At 38.5% G+C, this 24,720-nt stretch overlaps 1 protein-coding gene across 1 annotated transcript; it reads left to right on the forward strand.

Moving 5' to 3' along the window:
• Positions 1-597: 597 nt before the first annotated feature.
• On the forward strand, positions 598-24,332 carry LOC140227688 (estrogen-related receptor gamma-like). The gene is made up of 5 exons (XM_072308103.1): positions 598-928; positions 13,372-13,629; positions 17,487-17,757; positions 19,877-20,061; positions 24,088-24,332. The coding sequence occupies exons 1-5, from the start codon at positions 598-600 to the stop codon at positions 24,330-24,332; spliced, it is 1,290 nt and encodes a 429-aa protein (XP_072164204.1).
• Positions 24,333-24,720: the final 388 nt, after the last annotated feature.

Consider the following 24,720-nt stretch of genomic DNA (forward strand, 5'->3'; position numbering starts at 1 on the left):
TGTGGTATTTGCGTATACTCTCATTGAGAAAATGTACTTAAATGAATATATATATATATATTGAAAGGGAAAAGTGATAGAAAAGAATGATTCATGATTGACAACTTTGAGCAAAGAAAAGATATATTTATGTACATACATACATATATATATATATATATATATATATATATATATATATATACAGATTGTATATATATATATATATATACATTATATATATATGCCTTGTAAGTATACATATCAATTCATGTTTCTATCTTTGTTATTCATTATAATTATATCGACAATATAGACCTAGTATTAATAATATCATAAGGTTATAATGTTTCCTCATTACATATAAACCTGTGCTGGACGCATGCGCGTTTACAAGGATTGTCGGGAGATGCGGGTTTGTGAGTGCCAAATAAGAATATTAGACGTCTCTGAGTACTTATTTTAATTCGAGACTCCGTGCGGTGAAGTTTACGAGTTTTACGCTGTCCATCAGTCGCGGTGAAATGGAAGCATCGGGAAATGGCAATGTTAATGAGGATTTGAGAGGAAGGGAAGTCAATGAAGATGCTGGCGGTTGCTCGATTTTAGGCAAGGATCATGAGGATGTCTCGATCCTTTCTGGCGCTGCACTGCCGCCAGTGCCGAATGTCGTTTCATCCGCAGGTAGTTCAGCCCAAGCCGCTGATGGCGGTCAGCATTGCCAGCCGTGTCTCGTATGCGGCGATCACGGCACGGGATTTCACTACAAAGCATTTTCCTGCGAGGCTTGCAAAGGTTTCTTCAAGAGAACCGTGCAAAAGAGTCTCACGTACACTTGCAAAGGATCGCCAAGTTCTGGCGAATCCTGTCTGGTCAATAAAGCGAACAGAAACAACTGTCAATTCTGACCGATTCCAGAAGTGCCTGTCCGTGGGCATGAGAACAGATGGTAAGGCATTGTCACTTTTTTATATTGTAGACTAAAATAAGAAAAAAAAATCAAACTCGGGATACTGTTATAAAGCTTACGTAACGAAAATTTTAGTTGCCCAAAAAGTTTAGTTCAATGCATTTCATAAATCGTCGAGGTTGTCCGTGGTCTGAGCCTGATGAAATCATGTAACGATTACTCAAACGCTCAAGTGTTTCATCAGTAGATTATAAAAGGCATTACAAACTAAGATATCGACAAAAGATGATCGAGATAAATGCAGGCGCCAAACATGAACTGAAAACAACCTTGACAAAGGACTATTTTAGATGGTAGAAATGTTAGTGCATTTTTTTAGCGAGATGACTTTTCCGTTATCTTGGTACAAATTTCCATCTTGTAAATGACAAAACACAGGATTGGATTATGACAGAATTTTTGATATTAAAAGAAAAACGCCAAATGATTTCTTGGACTAAACGAAATATTACGGTTTTTGAAAGAGTAACAGCTGTAAAATCATTACTGTTGCCACAGTTCAATCATATTTTTATAGCAATACTAGCTTTTTCAGCAAAGGTAAAGGAAATCCTATAAACTAAGTTTTCTTTCCAGTTTATATGGGAGAATAAGCCAGATAAAATTAGTAGAAACCAAGCCGGTTAGTACACGCGAGGGGGGGGGGGGGGTCTTAGGATGCAGATGTTGAGTATTTGAATAAGGGGTTAATATTTTTCAACTCATCCCATGAAATTGTAAATCCATTTTTGAAGTCCAATTCTGACTGGGCCTATGATATATTCATATCTAGGTTAACGGATTTATATGAGAAAATATACCGTTAGCCCTCACAAAAACAAATAGAAAAATTGAAAACCTTTGGTAACCAAAGGTATAACACAATCCATAAAAACTCGTAATAGATTATATAAATTAGCTTTGAAGAGTAAATCAGAATCTCAATATTCAAAATATCGTTTTATTGAAATAAGCTTACCTCAGTGATACGATTTCCAGAAATCTTTATTACTCACGGAAACTTGAACCACATTGATATAAATGCGCTTCGGAATGCAGTAAATATTTTATTAGGGAAAATTATCATAACGATAAAAGTAATTTATATGTTGATGATGAGCTGGTAAAAGATCCACTCAAAATCGCAGAAGAATTTAACACGTATTTTGTTGAGATGGGTCCTCCTCTTGCCTCTACCACAGATTCGGGAAATTATCTTTTTATTCGATACTTACCGTCAAATTCTCTCTTTCTTACGCCTACAAATCGTTATGAAATTACCAAAACAATCAAGGGACTTAAGACTAACCATTCTAAATGCTATGATGGGTTTAGTGTTAACCATGTTAAGCGGATAATAAACCACATAGCCGACCCATAATCTCATATTTTTAATTCATCGCTTTCTTCTGGTCAATTCCCAAACTCATTAAGGTTATGGCATTAAGTCAAGGTTATACCAATTCATAAGAAAGATGACTCATCTCAAATGAAGAATTCTTTGCTTCCTTCCCTATCAAAAGTTTTAGAAAAAATTGTATATACATAAAGACTTTATGGGTTTCTGAATGATAATGCATTATTAGTTCCTAATCACTTTGGTTTAGAAAAAGACATTCTACTGATTATGCAATTATTCAATTACATGATCAAATTATTGAATCGTTTTATGAAAAAAGGACATGCTATCGGGATTTTCATGGATCTGAGCAAGGTATTTGATACCATATAGATTATAATATTTATTGTACAAAATGCAGAAGTACGGTATAGGTGGCCAAGCTCTAAACTGCATGGTTTAAAGATTATTTACACAAGACAGCATATGTGTTTTATCAATCGACTGAATCCAACAAACAAAACGTCCTCTTGGTGTCCCACAAGGATCGATTTTAGGACCTTTGTTGTTTTTGGTATATATAAATTATTTAGTGCATTCATCTTCGTTTTTTTAACTTTATTTTGTTCGCAGATGACACGAGCATCTTCTTTTCTCATAAAAACCTAACACACACTGACTACATTTGTCAATTCAGAATTAATTAAATGTTTCAACAAATTATCACTGAATATTGAAAAAACGAATTCTGTTTTCTTTAGAAATAGCCATACACCAATGGATATGTTACACAGTTACACATTGATGATGAGCAATGTGGAATTGGATCAAAAGTCTTGTGTAAAATTTTTTTGGGTAACTATCGATTCTCACCTACCATGGTCCGATCATGGACACCGAGTTCATTCAACAATATCAACAAATATCGGGATCCTCTGGAAAGTAAGAAAATATCTTACCAACATACCCTGCAAATTCTTTATAATGCACTCATAATACCCCATATCACCTACTGTAATATTGTGTGGGGAAATTGCGGTGTTAACAAAATAAAATCGATATTGTTATTACAGAAACGTGCTGTAAGGCTAATTACCGGGTTCACACTACTTAGCACACACAGTAACTTTGTTTTATGATTTAAAGACTTGTAGAATTTCTGATATACATACATGGCAAACAGCAATATTTATGTATAGATATATTAATAATCAGCTCCCAGAATTGTTTAAAGACATGTATATTTCAAATTATAGTATTCATTCATATCCTACCCGTCATGCAAAAGATTATCATTTGGAAAACATAAACTCATTATAGCTCAAAATTCCATAAGACATCATGGTCCAGATGTATGGAACTCATTGAATGATCACCTTAAACTCAGTTCTTCTTTACAACGCTTTAAACCATCCTTGGCTGAAAGTGTTCTTCTCGCTATGTACCACTCGAATTAGAAATACGCTTTTGTTAGCTCCCAACTCCTGAACATTGTATCTCATCGTTTTCTTCTCTTCTCCTCTCTTCTCTTTTCTCTCTACTCTTCCTATTCGGGTCTCTTATTCTCGTTTTTTTTTCTTTTCGTCTTTATACATTCCACCTTGTGTTGTCCTTTTTGGTCAGAAGATCTATTGTTCTGCGTGTGTGTATTCCTTTCCTTTAGATTAAAAAAAAACAAACAAACAAAAAAACAAATTGCTACAAGCGCATGTATGTTCCGAGGCCGTTGTCCAAGTCAAGCGATTTGCTTATAGATAACGCTCTCCCCCCACTTCTACACTTAAAGATTAGTATAATGAGATTCATATATTATTTCACACGATAATATACGTGTAATGTTAAATCTTGTTTATATTTTCATGACTAGTCAAAAATATGTTTGATATTGTTATACTTATTTTCTGTTATGTACAAGCGGAGAAATAAAGCTTACTGGAACTGAAACTGAAAGATGTATTTTATGCCATGCCCCTGTTTTGTCGTGCAGAAGGATCTAATTCTGAGTTGTACTATGTTGACATTGAGACAATAAATATAATATTCCATGGAGGGCTAAAACATTTGGAAAGGAAAACCTTGATATGACACAGAGCTCAAAGGTCAATGTGGAAAGTCTTCGCATTTGAAATATACCTTATTTACAGGTATCCAATGAATGACATGGACGTGAAAGAAAATACTGTGATTGCATCTGACCTCGAAAAAATAACTTTTAGCAACGAGGAGGGAAATTTTAAGAGCCAATGGGATTTTCAGAAGCTTTTACATTGTCGATATTTTGAGCAAAATGTGGTCCACCAACTTCATCCTATTTGAAATCCCAATATAGATATAGACCATGTTCAGTGATGTTTTATATGTGTTTTCCTCATTTAGTCGGCATTGCTCAGTTATACTTACGAAAGAGCGTTACTTTGTTCAGAAAAGGATACAGTTTCCTTTTTTATTTATATGCCAAATCGCGGTAGAAATTACCGTTTCATGTTTCCAGCTGAATAATCAATACATTTTCTCGACAGATATGTTCATACCGTATCGTATTCGACTAATGTTGTTACTTTGATATCGGGGGGGGGGGGGAGGTGTTCAAAGTCTCTTTTAGATCGATTTTCTTTTCTTTTGCAAAACCGTGCAATTCGTTTGATTAGTAATAGACGTATCTTTCAGACATACAAGTCCAAACGTATACGTTTTGACTAATTTTGATGATGTGGACACACTTTTTTTTTTCCCTCGCTAGTTTTATATATTTATATATAAATAATATTTTGCCAAAGTTTCATGATATGCCCTACTTTCAAAATAAGAATGATACAATACAAAACAGATGTATAAATTGTATGTTTCCTAACTTTAAATCTCATCAGTGTTATGGAATGACATGCTGAATTAGATACAATATTGCCTAGAAGACTCTCAATATATACAAAAGGAACTATAGCTTCTTTCTTGTCCATAAGAAATGTATATCATAAATTTTCAGCTCCATTCAATGTAGGCCTGATATGTACCTTACTTCGACAACCCTCCTCCCTTCTTATAAGTCTTTTGTTCATTTTGCAGTTTTCTATCATTTGTATTCTATTAATGTAAAATGTAATGTAAATTTTTAGTTGTAAAGCTCGGGATCGGCTCAAGAAAGACGAACAGATAATCTCCCATGCACATACCACATACTAAAATTATTATTGTCATGATGTGTTTTGTCGCTTTTCAAAATGTTATAGTACTTTTGTCTCTATTGTTCCTATGTTTTATACCTGCTTTATAGTTCTGAAATTCTGTGTTTTATTATGATATATTTTTTTTAAATCAGATGTGCACATGAAATGAAATGAGATATTTCAACTAAGTCATGGTGTAGCTATGAGATTGCAAGCTTTGGTTCTCTCTGGTGATGTGTGTGGAGCGGAATCCTGGTCATTTGTAGCCGTTCATTATTTTATGCCTAAATCCCGACACGGGCAAAGAACAATTTACAAGATGAGATTACCAAAAATTCAAAAAGTAACGTCAAAACAAATATCCATTTTATTTTTTTATATTTTTTTTTTTATCTTGACAGTTGTTGATGACGCTTTTCTCTCCTTAATTTATTGACCTCCGTCCTCTGATGTTAAATTTTCATGCTAACATCATGAGTGAATTTCCGCCATTCATGTCTGTTATCAACATGGTCTCTCTAGTTGTGAAGGACATCAGCTCTCCTCAGAATGTCTTTGATTGTATCTTTGTATCTCAGATGAGGGCGTCCTGTACTGCGTGAGCCACCTTCAAGCTCTCCAAAAAAGAGTTCCTTGACAGGTCTGGCAGCTTCCATTCGCACAACATGACTAACCCATCGCAGTCGATTTTTAACGAGGGTGGTTTCAATGTCTAGTGTTTTGCCTGTTCCAATACTTCATCATTACTTTTTGTGACAAAGTGATCCCACTTGATGTGGAGAATAGACCTAATGTGACGTTGTTGAATGGTCCTGAGTTGCTTTATATGACGCCGATAAAGTGTCCATGTTTCACTCCCATATAGCAGTAAAGGGGTCACACACTGGTTATACACTTTAAGTTTTGTTTCGGAAGTCAAATCCCGGCACTGAAATACTCTCTGCCTTAATCTCCCCATTGCACATGATGCGGCTTGAATGCGTGCTTTGAGTTCTTCATCAACAAGCCAGAACAAATTGAATAGAGTCGGCAAAAAAGTTCACAAAAATTGTATACTACCATGGACTATGACCTCTGGAATAATTCCATCTGGGCCCGGACTCTTTCTCAGTTTTGTGTTCTTGAGTGCTGTTTCAAGTTCATCCATTGAAATAGGATCATCAAACTCATCAATGGTTGGAAGTTGATCTAACTTCACTGAGAATCTCCCAGTCGACATTTGTCGGTTGATTAAGTAGCTCGTCAAAGTGTTCAACCCATCTATCTTTGATGTCTTCAGGTGCAGACAGTAGCTCACCCTGCTTTGACTTGACCGGATGAACATTCTTCGATTTGGGACCATACACAGCATTAAGAGTTGCGTGAAACTCTCTGTGATTCTTTTCCTGAACATATCTCTCAGCCTCCTCTGCTTTCTGTTGAAACCACTTATTTTTCATTTTTCGAATTTCTTCTCTTAGTCCTTTTATGTCACCAGTTTTCCGTTTTCCTTTAAGAGTTTCTGATTCTCTTGCTCTTGATCATCAAACCAGTATTCACTCTTCCTCTTTTTCTTTTCAAAGATGCTATCTGCAGCATTCTGAAGTAGTAATTCTTTCAAATCATTCCAGGATGATTCACAGTCAGGGATTTTTTTCCTCTAAGAAGCTTTCTAACATAGATTTCTTTTTGTTATTTAGCTGGGTATCAGGTTTGCAGGAGGGTCTTGCATATTTCTTCCTTGACTTAATCACTATACTGCATTTACACAGCAATAGCCTGTGGTCTGTAAAGCAGTCTGCAGAAGGATTGACTTTGTCATCTGACACAGTCGTCTGACACCCGTTGTCCTGCAGAGCATTTGCACTGCAGACTAGTACTTCTGTGTGCACGTCTCTGGCTGTACACGTCTACGGCATTACGGTAGCAGTCTGCATGCATTAGGATCTTAGGAATACCTACGAAGCTTTCTAAGGGCCATTTTTGACAACCTAAAAAAGAAAAAAAAAATCCACGTACGTACGTAATAATACTGCGTATTATACGTAGTATTTATTACGTACGTACGCAGTATTATTAGGTACGTACGTATTATTTATTTTCCTGGAGAAGACCCAATGGATACACTCACATCCTGCGTTTTTTTTTTTTAACCAGAATACATTTTGTAGTTACTTTTCAATGTGAACTAGCCAAGCGAGTGAGCCCCCGCCCCCCAAGAATGCATTTCTTTCCTTTTCTATTTTTGTTTTCCTTCCCTTCCTTTTTTTTCTTTTTCTTATCCCTTCCCCCCCCCCTTTTTTGGGGGGGGGGGGGAGTAGAGGTTGAAGCATTTGCCGACAATTTTGAGGGGGAGCTACGTGGTGGTACCCCCTCTATAGCCACACCCCGATAAACAAGATTCCCGGGTTAGAACAATCCTGTTACTCGTCTTCATGAACGCGGATGCCCTATCGATACAGGCCTCATGTGATGAGACATACTCCTTCCCACCCCCGGGGGAGGGGGGGGGGGGTATTCATATATTACATGAAATGTATACACCAGAGCATATTTCATGAAGTCACAAGTTGAGACTGCTCTCAAAATATTACGGTTTCCAGGGGCGTAAACAGCGGGGGGATGGGTGCATCCCCCAAGAATTTCAGGTGTAAGGGGGGGGGGGGGTGGTGTGTACAATCATCCTCCAGGGTTTCACAATAGTTGGAATAATAATTGTTATATTTGATCATAATGAATTTGAATTCATTTTCCTGTAATTGTTATTCCTTATTCTCGTTCCTATTTGAATAAATCGTCACCTCATTATGATAATAAATACATATGCCCATTTTGTAATGTAACAGATCTATTTTAGGTGCGAAAGTGTTGCATAGTTTCTTTCCTGTATTTTCTGCTACGAAGATGTAAGTGGTAATCTCATTATCAATTATTGTATTTGGTAGTGTTTCCCGGAATATGCATTGGTTTCTAGATCCCAAGATGATGACTGGGAGGGGGATCACAATCATCATGCATCCCTTCACAATTTAAAAATACAATGGAAAATATTTTGCCGTTTCGGGGCGACAATATAAAGAATAGATCGATGTTTTAGCGAAAACTGTATTTATTTAGGAATAGCTGAAGTGTAAAAAGAGTCATACAAGAGTGTAAACCTATATATGGCAAAACGAATCGGTTATAACGAGTTCGGTTATAACGAGATTCCGGTTATAACGAGGACATTTTCGATGCATCAAGATAAAGAAAAACATAAGCAATTTAATCGGATACGACGAGATTCCATTTCTTGACCTGCCGCTTTCAAACACGCGACGAACGAAACATTGAAAAGTGAATTTACGCTATTCCCGTTTTACATTAGTCTGTGTATAGAACGCAGTAACACACTGCACAAGTGCCCGTCCTGCCTCGATCTCTACATAATCATGTACATCGTACCATCTGAAGCGGGAAGACTTGGAAACAAACGTGTTTCAGTCCCGCCGTTATCCTTCTTTACCGGCCATTATTAGTGACGAATAACGGGAGTACCGTTCCTTCCATGTTTCTTCTAAACCACATAACATAATCATAATCATTCCATCACTTCGCGAAGTTCCATTTCTTGACTTGGCGCTTTCAAACACGCGACAAACGGAACATTGAAAACCAAATTCACGCTATCCATGTCCCTCCCGTTTTGCAGAGAAGTTCATGTTTTCTTCTAAATCACGCGATAAGACACAGAAATAGGCCCTATACCATCCGATGTTCCTATTTAGTTATTGAATAAAATCATTTGATTTTGTTTTTCGCGAGATACGCGTGCGTGATATAAGGTCCGACCACAGGCTGCGCAACGAGAGAAAAAAAAAATACAACGCATTCAAGAACTTTTCATGTAGCGACACTCGTGGCCAAAATGGAAAATAATATTGGAATGCGTGTGCAACTCATCATTATAATTATCCTTTCCATTTTTAGTTCCGACTTCCAGTTGCTTTGCTGGCTAGTAACTATGAGTGTTGAAGATTAAAGCCGAAATTAGTAATGCAATCATAGCGATCTCCCCGGTTACAGTAGCGTAAAAATAGTTGAATAACGCATGTTAATCTACTTGAATCGGTGTATAGAAAAAGAAACAAACGCATTTAACAGTTTGAATAGATCTGGGATTGTTCATTATCATTGTAACAAAACATAATATAAATATGAGTGTGCATGATTAATGCCGAAATAATTAATGAAATCATCGCGATCCCGCCGGGTGACAGTATATAGCGTATAAAAATAGTTGAATAGCGCATGTTAATCGACTTAAATGAGTTGGTGTTCAGAGAAAGAAATAAACGCATTTAACAGTTTGAATAGATCTGGGTTTATTCATTATCATTTTCCACTGCATTTCACAATGAAGATTTTTCTTTCTTTCAGAATGGTCGACGAGGTACAGACTTGCTTAAAAGGATCACAACCTTCCAAATTCAACATTGTCGCATATTTTTCAAGAACGGTGTACAAAACGCGAAGAGATTTTCGGAAGAAAATAAAGAACGCATTTTGTAATCCCTTCGGGAGCAACGATCATACATTGTATTAATAGGATTGCAGCCGAAATGATTCATGAAATCATCCTATTCCCGCTGGGCACCAACAGCGTAACATACCTCGCAAGTTACGATAAACAACGCATGTATGTTACTCTATTTGCGCTGGTGTTTAGAAAAACTTAACAAGCGCATTTTTGATTATACAATCTGATTTTGTTCATTGTCAGTTTACACTGTACACTGTATTTCACAAACGAAAAAGCATTCATCTTGTGGAATGGTTCGATACAAGAGGAAGAGATAGGTGTAGAAAGAATCACGAATATGATCCTGCCGAGTAGACCTTCTTCTCAGGAACATAATGTGCAACTAGTATTATGCGAAGAGATTTTTGGAAGAAGAATAAAGAATTAAAGCATTTCAACACCTACTTTTTTCCGTCTTTTTTATGTATCAATTCACAAACAATTTCCCTTTATTGTCTCAATAATTACGATCCATAAACATAACAACGCAAAGGATGTTCTTGAGTTATGCGTACGGTTATAACGAGATACCGGTTATAACGAGGTAATATCGCCGGTCCCACGGACCTCGTTATAACGGTGTTTCACTGTATAATATTTTATTTTGGCTGAAACCTATATCGAAGTACAAACGTACTAGTCTGTCTCTCTCTGCTCTGTCTGCCGCCATTACTTAAATACTGCGTACGTACGTAATAAACAATAGGTACGTACGTAATGAACAATACGTACGTACGTAATAAATACTGCGTACGTACGTAATAAATACTACGTACGTACGTAATAATACTGCGTACGTACGCAATAAATACTACGTACTTACGTAATAATAATAGGTACGTACGTAATAATACTGCGTACGTACGCAATAATACTACGTACGTACGCAGTATTATTAGGTACGTACGTAGTATTTTTTTTTCTTTTTTTTTTTAGGTTGTCAAAAATGGCCCTTAGAAAGCTTCGTAGTATACAGACTGGCCTGATATAATTATATGCAGTATCTATATAACACGCACACACGTTGCTAAGGTAATCAGGGTTGTCTCCTCAAGAGTTGTGTTGATTTCCCATTTGATTGCTACCCACAATATCGAAGAGACGTGATCTTAAGTTACGCATCAAAAAAAAAAATAATAATATTGTCCTTGGACACAAGAAGATCGAGCGAAACCATTCAGTATGGTGAAATACTGCATTCACTTCAACAAAGCAGACAACAGATTCAAGAGGAATCCCTATAGAGCAAGGTCCGATGGACCAAAGATTTTAATGAATTTCATAGAACATGACATTGAGGATATTTGTGACAAAGACAAAACACCCAACATATCCAACACACACACACGCACGCGCGCGCGGGAGCATGGGCTCAAAATCTCAAAAGAATGTATTCTACGTCATGAGTAATTTGCCTCTGCGACAAGCGTACAAAGTTTAAAAAGCCCGTGTCGGGAAGTTGAGATGTTGTCCAGACGTAGTTGATGATAAGAACAAAATTAAAGCCCATACATGATTTGAAATAACATGTTAACAGTGTAGGCGCACTCGACTTCTGTATAATATACCAAAATACTAGTGCGCCTGCATATTATTTGTAATTATATCAGTAATGTAAGCGTGGAAGCAGTGTTATTTAGAAAGATATCTGCTTTGAACATGAAAGCTACGAATTTTGGGATGAACACCAAATACACAAAGAAACAGTATGCAAGCGGATTGGAGTAAGTCAACTTGAAAGTGAGCTGATAATTATTCCGGAATATAGTTGCAATCAATTTCTCATAAGCCATAATGACAGCCCCTTATACATAACCATTGCATAATTATAGGTACCAAGTAGACGACGTATTTCCGAGAAGTCGTATTGCGACGAATTTTCTGACTCCTGACACCATTGCGACGAATTTTCTGGGTGCGTTCGTGATGAGAGTTGTGGATGCATGTCATGGATGGCGAGAGTTCAAATTATGTTTTCACCCACACGCATATCTAATAGAATTCGTCGTAGAGGAGAGAAAATCAATTATTTTTAAGAGAAGAATCGAGTTCACTTTATTCGTATTTTTATTAAAAGAAGACATCACGTACTGATAAGACGAGCGTCAATACAACATCACACATGTAACTGCGAAACATTAAAAGGGCTAACACATCATGCGGTCTCGATCTACTAGCTCTTAGTCCAGTCAAGGAGGTACTAGGCGCCTAGTACCTCCTTGGTCCAATCTCGTAAAAGCAGAGCGTGAAGGGAATCCCTTTTCTCCTCTCGTAATTACAAAAACAGACGTTTATATACGATCTGGGATGTCGCGTGCCATAAAGCTGGGCGATCCAGTTATCATGCGAACGATGTGTAACTGGGTCATCCAGTTTCTCAAAGAAGGCAGAGGCGCGTGGATGTATAACTGGGTCATGACCGATATCTTTCTGAGATCAAGTCGGCCTGGTCTACATTCAAGCTTGGTAAAAGGAGGGCAATTTTAGAATCAAGGCGGACCGATCTAGTGAGTATGCAACTGGACCAGCTATTTGGTATCGGGCCGAACTAGTTCTATGGATAGAGAATCAGATCAGGGATGCATTATTAGATGAAACTGTAACAGTTCGAAACATGATGGTGCCAGCATTTAACAATCAAATCGAAGAGGTCAAACAGGGTTCGTAAATATACATGACGAAATATTCTAGGTGAATAGTGGTACACAACATACATTGTATGCAGCATTATTCTTCTTTCAAAAACCGTCACAATGCTTCCCTCTACAAAAAAAAAAAAAAAAATGATGGTCCCGATCATGGACAAAAATGAAAGAAATATCAAAGATAACTTTCGAACAGTTTTTTTTTTTCGTTGGATGTAGGTTCTGTGTTGAAAACTAAATAATATTAACATATTATTGACAATTAAGATGACCATGTCTGAATCGCAATTCGAGGTATGACTAGAATATCACAGAGGAATTTTTTTTTTCGACTTTTCGTTGACAATGCTGTAAGTTTTGTACACGCAAGGAGTACTTGCCTACCTAAATCAGTTCTCTCGAAACCAGCAACGAATCAATTGAGATCGGAAATAACATCATGGGGACTTAGCATGTTGTTATAAGATCCAAATCCTTGGGTAAAGAACTCACTCATTCTAGTATGAAATGCATGTGCTCTCCCTGTGGGCAGTTCATAATCTTGTAATAACTTAAGTCAAACCTGTCTTAGCGACTACCTGTCTATAGCGACCACTTGTCGTATACGACCACTAAAAACAATTCCCTCCGAGAGAAAAAGCATGTTAAAAAACTGTCTATAGCGGCCACTTGTCTATAATGGCCGCTTTTTCCCGTTTCTCTTGGGGTGGCCGCTATAGACGGATTTGACCTTATTACGATATATCTTAATACAGTTGTAAGGCCAGACAGAAGGCCCGGAGGCCAGAGAAAGACCAAGGAGCTTCACGTGGAGACACCATGTCCCGAAAAACCCTCCGCAAGCTCCTCTTGGCGCCAGCCCCGACCGGACGTGGAGCAGCCAGAAGTCGATACTGGCTCCAAGGGCGTTCTTTACTACCAGTCCCTGGATGCAGACGCGGCCGAGCCCTGGAAGCTTGCCATCCGCGAACTCATCCAAACGAGACCCGATTCCATTCCACAAGTCGGTAAAGGTATGTTTTGATACACAGGATGGTTTCGCTCGATTCTTTGGCAGTGGAGCTTTAGGGACTTTATACAGACGTTTAATGACGGCTTGTGCATAGCGTGGGGAGAATTAATGGCAAACGATTATAAAACAAATCCCTCGTTTTTCAGAGAAATCAAAACACAAGACTTCGTTATTGTATATGCTGTTGTTTGTTGTTTGTTTCTTTATTTTCTCATGATTTGCTTTGAAAGAAGAAACAAGAATCGAAAACGGATTCCCTTAAACTAAAACAAATCCCCCCAAGATTGGCATATGCATGATCATATATTTGGCTACGTGATTCGATGTCAGAACATATCGCAAACTAATTAGCTGAGAAGCGAAACATGAAGACCTCCTTACAACTGCAAGTTATAATTATGAATAAATTCTATTTCTCTCCATGTCTTCCATTGTTTTCCAATATGATTGTCATCAGGGATAAGTCTTTGTCTGCCCCATCTGGCTTTTGTTTTTGTTTTTGTTTTCATTTCTCATATTAAAGAAAAGAACATGTAGTACATTGTACTTTGCTTTGTGATTTACATCAAAGCTCGGGGTGGTTCTTGAAATCTTAAAACATATGCTTTTTGTGAGGAATTCAGTTCTTCATTATAGACGTGATGTGCCCATTACGTTTTCTCTTGGATCTCTCTGTGGCTAATGGAGCCTGGTTGGTCCTGCACAGTATGTTAAGTCAATGAAAATGTGAACATGTATAAAATGCATTGATTTTATATGTGCTGGCCACTTTTTTAATAGCTTAACTTAACTCTTAGCTTTACTCAGCTTACGAGATATTTCTCAGTAATCCACCCAAACTTGACCCAGTTGTACATTAGCAAGACCAATCAGGGTTAGCAATGTACCTCCGTAAAAAAAAAAAGAAAAAAGAAAAAAAAAAAGAAGTGGTGTCACGATAGGCAATGATATGGATTAGCGAGACTGGGTAATCTCTATTCATTGATAACTAGTGTCCAGGGCCCTGTTTCATACAGCTGTACGTAAAGTTACACATGACTTTACGAACAACTGGAATATGAAGTGCCAGTATGTGTGCCCATTTCGTTTTTCCTTACGTTTTAACAAAGTATGACTGTATGTCATTATTTCATCTACATTGGGGCGCAAATACACTTTCAACTAAAAATGTGTGTTAACATGTAAAGAATAATCATTACCATCTGCAAATTTCAACTTTAGCTATTGAAATTAACAATAATTAGTACACCCACTTGGCCTGCCATATTCAAGTCGTTAATAAAGTCGTAAAGTCGTGCGCAACGGCTTTATGAAACAGGGCCCAGGAATCTGTGCCAATCAACGTGGGGAAAAATAGCATGTGTGCCAATCGGCGAACAAAATACGGGAAAAACGTTAAGCTCGTTACTAGAAGCAAGCGTGTAAAATTACGGTTAACCATGACATTTGCTCCTGCGACAATTGCTCCCGTGAAATATCTGTAGGCTAAGCCCAACATAAAACCTACTCAAACACATAACCCTCACCCTAATCCTAATCCTCACATCAAAATAAACCGGAAACCCTATCACAACCCTAACCCTAACCCTAAGTCCTTGGAGAAAATAAGACCGGAGCAATTGTCGCAGGAGCAAATGTCGTGTCACCAAAATGACATATTTTTTTTTTTTTGTTAGAATAAAACATTTATGAATTGCAATTCGCCATGATCGAACCTAATTAGGCGCATATAATTAATTCTTAAATGTCGGATGAAAAGAGAGTAATGTGCAAGCGTATGACAAGGCACTACACTTGATGTGAACATCAGACACGTATTGCACGTTATACGTGTTATAGGTTCTATTCATTCGCTCTTTTGTAAATGCATTTTATGTGATTTACAAGTGGAGGGGATGTAACATAGGTCGACAATGTGCATTGTTATCCACTATTTTCTTCTTTATTTGGCGCAATATGTTTTGTACAGCGTCTGAGAACTAAAAATAGAAACGGCTTGATGCAAAACCTTTGCTTTACTGTCGGCGTCATAAAATGGTCGAAAAATTCCCTATGCCTTCTTTTTGCTTGCCGGTAAAGTATGCTGGCAGTGTCGATAACCAGCATCAATTATTTATGCAATGATATTTTTATGTGAATGGACCAGGGCTATGATCTCAGGGGCGGATCCAGGAATTCCGTATAAAAGGAGGGGGCACAAAAATAAATATTTCTGGTGCCACTTCCGGGATTAATCAGCTGACAACCCCAAAATAAAAAAAAAAAAAAATAAAAAGGCTCCCATTATTATCTTTTTTTTTTTTCATTTTCGTGCCATTTTCGGGTTTCATCGGCTGACAAGCAAAATGTTTTCTGGTGTCACTACAATCTTATATTATAGAGGAAGGGGCGCACGCGCGTCCTTTCATTTTTTTTTCTTTTTGTTTCTTTTATTTCTCAGAAAACTTAAAGGTGGGCGCACCCGGTGCGCCCCCGATCCGCCACTGTGATCTGGCATGCACGAGATCCTCAAGTGGCACATTCGTTGATTTTTTCTTTGTTGTTGTTCCTTTACTCGATCATATTTCTAACTTAGATATTGCACATCCTTTCAAAAAGTAAGTAGGCCTATGACGTTTTCAGTGTGACTTGCCTTAAGGCTCCGTCACAAACGCCTTTCCGAACTGCTAAGAACGCCGTGAGAACGATTTTTAGACTATTTCGTCAGATCTTCCGAATAAGGGTCTGTAGGAGACCAGCGTTCGTAGACCTTTCTTAAATCGTTCGTAAGTTCTTAGCCTGGTCGACGTTCATACGAACGACTCATAGCCTTCATTAAGAGGTTCGTAATCTGGTCGTAAGGAGTACGTATACAATTATTACAATTGTTGGCTATTAAGATAGGGAGCATGAAGCCAAACGCGCAAATTTCTAATCCTCATTCTGTTCATAGTGTAGGACGAAAGAAATATGGGACTTTCAACAGTCATACAACTGTCGACAGTACAAGGCAGTGCTGTTTTTTTCAATCGAAGAAAATATACAAAAAAAGTCGTAGGATCTTCTCACTAATGACCTGAGAAAGCCGTGAGCTGCACGCAATCTTGCGACAACAACAACAACAACAACAACGACAAAATCGTAAGATGGCCGCAAGCTTGACGTTATGACAACTCGAGGTATTCTTGTGAAAAAAAAACCTGTACGAACTCTAAGCCTTATGAATAACCAAAATCACTTCGTTTCTCAACTCCAGGTAAGTTGTTCTTACGAATTAAATGGTGTTAGTAGGCCTACGAACTTCTATGAACTCCTAAATTCGTACGAACAGGGAGATTTGTATACGAACCTTTGTGACCGTAGATTTAGTTACATAGATGTGTGGAAAGCGAGGAGAGGTCATCATAGCATTACATAGATCTTTTTGAAAGCGAGAATCGAGAGGTGAGCATTCATGCTAATTACAACTGCGCTTTTCCTCACTCTGTATGTAAGATCTTATTTCCAACCGAACACCCCTAATTCTCTTGCTTTGTGTTGTTTTTCATGTGTCTTGAGTTTTTTTCTTTATCATTACATAATTGTGATTCCTGTGTATAGTAATGTGATTGTGTGAGTATCAAAATCAGCATTAGTATACATGGCTGTCACTGTGATGTTTCATAGTACAAACAGTTGTATGTTTCAGTTGTTCCTGCGTGAAACTCGTGATTACACATTAGTCATAATGTTTGTTTGGGAAATTTTTGGTTGTGACAAAACGCACTTCCAGTGAAAGAGGTAGGATGCAAACGATGACACAACTTAAAACGATGATATAACTTGCTGGTACTATACTATTCACTTGCTTGCTTGTGAACACGTAATTGACCTCTTTAGATGACCCCGAAGCGTTGATATCCCGTACGTCGTCCGTAGCTGGAGCGGAGGAAGACTTCTTGGGCCCATCGACGGAACGCGCCGGCAGCCCGATGAAGTCCATCCGCGGTTTAAGTCAGCAGGACGTGATTCAGGCTGGATACAATGAGCTGATACTGATCATCGAGTGGGCTAAGGGCATCGGGAGGTTCCGCAGCCTCCTTCTGGAAGACCAAATGTGTCTACTAAAGTCCTCCTTCATGGACCTCCAGGTCATGAGGGTGGCATACAGGTACTACCGGGGTCGTTACGTCACAATGGAATAAAAGCAAATCAAAGTAGAGCACATTTTGTGAAAGTGTGTTCTTTGTTTTGCTTTGGTTTTTTTTTTCTTTTATAACGGACAATCAGTTGATTTGGTGGTGTTTTTTTTTTCTGGTTTGTTTTTGGATTTTTTTTCCGGTTTTGGTGCCACCATCGCTTGATGAGAAGATAACTTCACTTTGTAACGACACATGGAAAACGGCACAAGAAAATAATAAATTATAAGGACAGGTCAACAAAATTTCATTTTTTTTTTCAAAGGGGAAGTACATGACTTTGTTTCCTCGACTTCTAACTGACACACAGTATATTGCTAGTGTAAGAAAATAGCATAGTATTTTCGTTCTCTGCTTTCTGAAAGAGGTAAGTTGAATGTTCTTTTATTATACAACAAAAGTGAAGATATAATATGTTCGATTTTCTTTACTGATGTATTCTTGAAACTCACGTTACTTACGAAGTGGCATTTAATGCAATACATTATATAGCCTATATCATGAAATCCTTTCCCATTGTCTTGTGTGAAAGCTAAATTATTGAACGCATGGGCATTTTGAATTAACCTAATTTTGACTGTTTAACATGTATACAAATGCATATTCGCAGGCGTATAATGCCACGCCGAATTCTTCCTAACCACAATCTGAAACACTGTACATTCACATTGACAGAACATTACAATATCATATTATTCAAATACTCACCATTTGAGAACATGTGTATGTTATAGTTTTGTACACATATGCCTATTAGTAATAACATCGTTGCTGTGGTTTGAATTTTGTTTAATTTGTCTCCCGCTAACAAATGAAATTTGTAAGATCGCAACTGCTGATTTGTAATTTAACAAACATGTCGAAAAAAAAAAGAACCACGAAACTCGAACCTGTCATCTGCTGCTTTCTGGGCAGCGACACTACCACCTGGCTATATCCCTGGTTGCCGGCAGTGACACGATGAAATTGGAACATGTAACCACGCTCCAAAGACCGAGGAAAATTAAAGAAAATTCAAACCTCAATCTTCACCCCTCTACTTATTCCGTTTGTTTTGTTATCATTGTTATTTTTTTTTGGAGGGGCATCATCCAAATCAATGCCTCTCTATCCCTTTACTTATGACTGCAAAATGTAATGGTGACGATGTTGCGGAAAAGACTACACTATATATGGATTACTGATTGATCAAGGTCTACGTGTTTCCACACTTTGCATTGCCATGCACTTGTCGTTTGTTTTTTTCTTACTGCACCTACAGAAAACAGTGAACATATGCACCTATACATTACTGAGCAATGATTATCTCATGGAAAAAAAAGACAACTACAAGCTTAGAATGTTTACTCGAATGCGTTTTTGGGAATATTGCTTATTCTATATTATGCTGTACTTATGTAAACACATGATCCACTCTACAGTATGTTCTCCCCCCCCCCCCCAAAAAAAAAAAAATACAATCTGATTTTCACATTGCTAACACCCAATATGATTAAGCTGTCTAAACGCTACTTCAGGGTCTTGAAATATAACGTCTTAGCTCTATTTTGCAGAAAACCCTATCCAATTTGGTTAAGCGGACACAGAGTAATGTGAATTGTTGTAAAGCATGTCATAAGTCTGATTCTTTCAAGTTTAGCACTTGGATGCTCTTGGAAGTGCATATTAATGTGTGAACACAATAGAGAGAACTTGGAGAGAAGAGATTCTTGACATGCTCTAGAAAATTCCTCATTTCTCTTTGACTACTGAAGCAAATCGAATGGGGTTTTTTGTAAGATGTGGGCAATGATTTATAGTTTCATACCCTGAAATTGTATTTGGATTGATTCCCTATTTATAAAGTTATCGTTGAGGAGGGTACCGTTGTAATTTTTTTTTTCTGGGGGGGGGGGGACATACGGTACTGTCATTGCATGGAACGTAAGTTTAAACTTGAAGAGGAAAAATAAGCACACTAGATATTCGAGATATGATATCAGAACACTGATGATAATTTCAATATCTTTTCTACGTAACACCTGAAAATGAAAATAAAACATTGCTATCATAGTCGCAAAAAGCCTCCTTCCCTCTAAATTTCTCGTAAAGGTCAATAGACACATACCCGCTCATCCACTACACTGAGAAGTACACGCTGTCAGAGGCTGAAAGCAAGGAGCTGGGGTGGGGCGAGGCTTGCGAGGAAACCATCAGATTCTGCAGCACCCTCGTGGAACTGAAATTGGATCTTGTTGAATTCAGCATTTTGCAGGCATTGGTTCTCTGCTTTCCTGGTAAATGGATTTAAGTATCTCTATCATCCATGATCATCCGATATGAGAGGTTCAACTGTATATATATATATATATATATATATATGTGAATATATATATATATATATATATATATATATATATATATATGAATATGTGTGTATATATATATATATATATGAATATGTATATATATGAATATGTATATATATGAATATGTGTGTATATATATATATATATATATACACAGATCAGAACTATACTATAAAGTCTCTTGTGCCTACAATATCGATCCGTCACATATCGAAAGCGACGACATTGGCAGTGTTCTAAAATAATTATAAGTATTGATACACTATGATTTGGTTGTGTTTGGTACGTCAACATTACAGATTAAGTGGGCATTCTTGAAATGTGTGGACAGTGATGGATTCCTTGTATTAGTATGTTGTAAGCTAGATATATTATCAAAACATCATATGGAGCTAAAGATTTCTGCGACTGGGACGTTCAGAGGAAACAAATAAGCAAATAAACAAACCCCTGATCTGAGCATGAGCAAATTTGCTTATCAAAAGTGATCTATTTATATCTCGCGTCGTCTGAGTTTTCACTACGCGTTTTGGGCTATTTTTCAAAGAGCCGTGAGGAGGAGGAGAAAAAAGTCTGGCTATTTTTACGTCCGCTCATAAATCACGACGCAGAGAGCTACTTACTATTAATGCACTTATCATTTGAGGGCGCCATTTTATTTTTTTAAATGTTGCGTCCTCGCGTAATCTAAAGCTACTTTTTCAGCTCGACCCAGGGAAAAAGGAGAACGTCCAGCGCAATGGCATACGTCTTAAACGTCCGCGTCGTAAATCTAAAGCTCCCTAATAATGTTATGTCGACCGGTGTGTGGGGCTTTGCAAAGTATGCGAGTGTTTCATGCAGTGCTTGGCATTTTTTCAACGTTTAGTAGCTACTGGTCCTTTACTAACGTCTTTAGCGTAAGCTCAGGTCAAAGCTATGGCGACAGCTCATCATCAACTATGTGCAACAATATTGTTTGTATGCTCTTTCGCATTTCTGTTTGTGTATGTGCGTTTGGTAATAATAATAATAATAATAATGATAATAATAATAACGATAATAATGATAATAATAATAATAATAATAATAATAATAATAATAATAATAATAATAAAGAGAGAGGTGAAGCTATTGCCATCAAGCTGACTGAGCTGGTACAGCAGTTCTGGGAAGAAGGGTCAGTGCCGCATCACTTCAAGAATGTCAACATTGTGCATCTGTACCAGAACAAAGGGGACAGAGCTTTATGTGACAACCACAGTCAGAGGCATCTCACTGCTGAGCATCGCAGGAAATATCATGGCCCGTGTTGTTCTGAATCGCATTACACACCAACTGCTGGATGACGTGGTCTCTGAGAGCCAATGTGGATTTAGGAGCAACAGGGGACAATAGAGATGGTCTTCGCAGTATGGCAGCTACAAGAGAAGTGCCAAGAACAAAACCAGAGCCTCTACATCCTCTTCTTGGATCTGACGAAGGCTTTTTAACACTGTCAGCCGAGAGGGCCTGTGGGCTATCTTGGCCAAGGTAGGCTGCCCACCAAAGCTCGTCAGGATCATCCAGTCATTTCATGATATCCTTTCATGATGGCATGATGGCTCGCATTGTGGAAAACGGAGATCTCTCTGACCCATTCCCGGTCTCTAATGGCGTGAAGCACGGTTGTGTGATGGCTCCCACACTCTTCAGCCTTATGTTTGCTACCATGCTCTTCTGCGCCCTGTGCAGGTGTGACGCTAGTGTCACTATTCGCTACAGATTGCCGATTCTTTGACCTTCGACGTCTGAAGGCAAAAACGAAAGTCCTGAAGGCCCTTGTGAGACACTTCCTGTTTGCAGATGATTGTGCGCTTGCAGCACTGAATGAACCAGACCTGCAAGAACTTGCCACTTGTTTTGCAGAAGCAGCAAAAGCCTTCGGACTGACCATTAGCCTGCGAAAATCAGATGTGATGCTTCAGCCTGTACCTGGCCTGACACCTCCTGAGCCTCAGATCGAGATTGAGGGCACAACACTGAACGACGTGGAGAGCTTCACATACCTGGGAAGCTGCCTGTCTTCAAACTGTAGCGTGGAAAAGGAAGTCTCCAACAGGCTTGCAAAGCAGGAGCTTCGTTTGGCAGACTTTGGACACGTGTGTGGGGTGATCGAACTAGGCATCAGACTCTCTACCAAGCTGGCAGTCTACAAGGTAGTCGTCGTCACCTCTCTGCTCTGTGGCTGTGAGACGTGGACGCTGTACAGGAGGCAAATCCGTGCACTTGACCAGTTCTACCTCCGCTGCCTCCGACGAATCATGGGAATTTCCTGGCAGGACAGAGTCTCCAAAACCGAGGTGCTTCGCAGAGCCAAAAACGCCTGGGATCGAAGCCGTCATCATGAAGACCCAACTCCGGTGGTCGGACATGTAGTCCGAATGGATGATACGCGCCTACCAAAGACGATCTTCTTCTCCGAGCTGGCTTTTGGAGTAAGAAACCTTGAGAGGCCTCTGAAGCGGTACAAGGACAGCCTGAAAACTTCCCTTGATGCCTGCGGCATCTCCGCCCGTGGCTGGCAATCGCTTGCTTCCGACCGCACTGCCTGGCGTCCAGCTGTCCAAAAGGGTGTTAGCCTGTTCGAGAAAAAGCGCCTCAAGGGCCTGGACCAGAAGCGAAAAGCCCGTAAAGAGAGGATCCCGGACCCTACTTCTGCCGTGGCTTGCCCAACATGTGGCCGCGTCTGCGCGTCCGCCTTTGGGCTCCGTTCCCACCTCCGGCGTCACTGACGTCATTGTCAAACCCGACAGACTTCCATTATTATTATTATTATTATATGTTTGTGTATATGTGTTTGGTGATATACCTACCCTAGAGCATTGCAACCGTTAGGGACTTCAGAGCCACAAAGTGTCTCTTGAAGAGGCCTACCTATTGATGATATTTGGCAGCGACAACCGAGAAACATGCAGGTCTGTAATTATATCTGTTTTGAGGCAGGGAAACGTAGATAATGATTCTACTCATAACGTAAATATTTCGACTACAAAAATGTGATATTTAAGAAGTTTATTCACAGGGATGGAAGGTTGCGAATGCAGAGAAACGGCAAAATACAGGAAGCAAGTTATACTGTGAGCTTTGAAAATGACATTAATCAAGAACCTCAGTTACCACTGGTCCAGATCTCTTCTTGCTTCATGGCATGCTTATGTTAGCCTCGGATCCTTGTCAAAAATATGATGCCCGCAGATAAGCTTCACATGTAACCATGGCTGCTTACCATACACAAACCGTAGAATGATCCTTCCCCCGTTCGCACGATTCTTGGTTGACCTCGCCTTGTCTCGACTCATAGGCCTGAATTCACGAAGGTGGTACAAATGAAACCATGGTTTAAACCATGGACAAAAACCATGGAGCGCCAAGTGTCGCACGGAATATTTCGTTACGAAATTGGTCATTTTCGTCGACAAAATGACCGTTTCCTCAACGAAATTATCATTTCGTGGACGAAATGTTCATTTAGTTACAAAATGTTGTCATTTCGTTACAAAATAATCATTTCATCGACGAAATGACTGATTTCGTAACGAAATATTTCATGCGATACTTGGCGCTCCATGGTTTTTGTCCTTGGTTTAAACCATGGTTTCATTTTGTACCACCTTCGTGAATTCGGGCCATATAAAAGCAGTGTCGAGGCATGCGGGTTGCAAGTCCAAACTGATGGCATAAACAATCCAGAGGAGCAGCACTTTCAGGGACCTCGATTCAATACTTGGTTCCCACTGTAATGAATTGTGTGTGTGTGTTTAATTATAGAAATACGCTTGAAAATTGCAACAACGCGTTGCCGTGTAAGCTTGGAAAAACATGTTCATGAATGATGAATATCAACACACTGATGTTCATTTGTCATAAGTTTATGAATTCTCTTATTTGTTTCTTTATTCATGTAATTATTATTTTCATCTCTCTTTCATTCAGATGCCAACGGCCTAAAGGAGGTAGATCGCGTGAGGGCGCTGCAGAAATTTTACTTGGAATGCCTTCATAAGCATGAGCAATGTGCCTTCCCCGGGGATAACACGAGGTACGGCAAGCTGCTCATGCGCCTCCCAAGTCTCCGTAGAGTTAGCGCCAGATCCGTAGAGCAGTTCTTCCGCTTGAAGCTAGAAGGGAAGATCGACGTTTACGATTTGGTGAAGGAAATGATGAATTTTGGCATATAGATCAAGAAAAGGATTCCGCAATGCGAACTCCTGCTCGAATTGAATTTATTTGGCGTTCTAAATTTTTTTTTTTTTTTTTTTTCGGATTGCAAACATTATTTTGATCATGCGCAAAGTCACCTCAGATATCTTTTCGTAAAGTATGGCCCCACAATAATTCAAATTTCATGTCATTGCAAGACTTTACATCCAAACGTGTGTCATAAATGTAAAAATAATCATTCGTACAAAAAGAAACATTTAATGATAGAATTTTATGTCCGGGAAATGATTGGTATTCAGACTCTGAAATGTTTCTATTAATTATATTATATATATATATATATATATATATATATATATATATATATTATATTATTGAAATGCACGTTATTTGGCTACATAGTCT

The sequence above is a fragment of the Diadema setosum genome, chromosome 4 (genome assembly GCF_964275005.1).
Source record: "Diadema setosum chromosome 4, eeDiaSeto1, whole genome shotgun sequence".
NCBI classification, from domain to species: Eukaryota; Metazoa; Echinodermata; class Echinoidea; order Diadematoida; family Diadematidae; genus Diadema; species Diadema setosum.

Bases quoted from the DNA above. Each gene is read 5' to 3' on its own strand.
- LOC140227688 (XM_072308103.1), top strand. From the start codon at position 598: ATGAGGATGTCTCGATCCTTTCTGGCGCTGCACTGCCGCCAGTGCCGA. The intron at 929-13,371 runs GTAAGGCATTGT...ATCTTAATACAG, and splicing joins CGTGGGCATGAGAACAGATG to TTGTAAGGCCAGACAGAAGG. The intron at 13,630-17,486 runs GTATGTTTTGAT...TGACCTCTTTAG, and splicing joins CATTCCACAAGTCGGTAAAG to ATGACCCCGAAGCGTTGATA.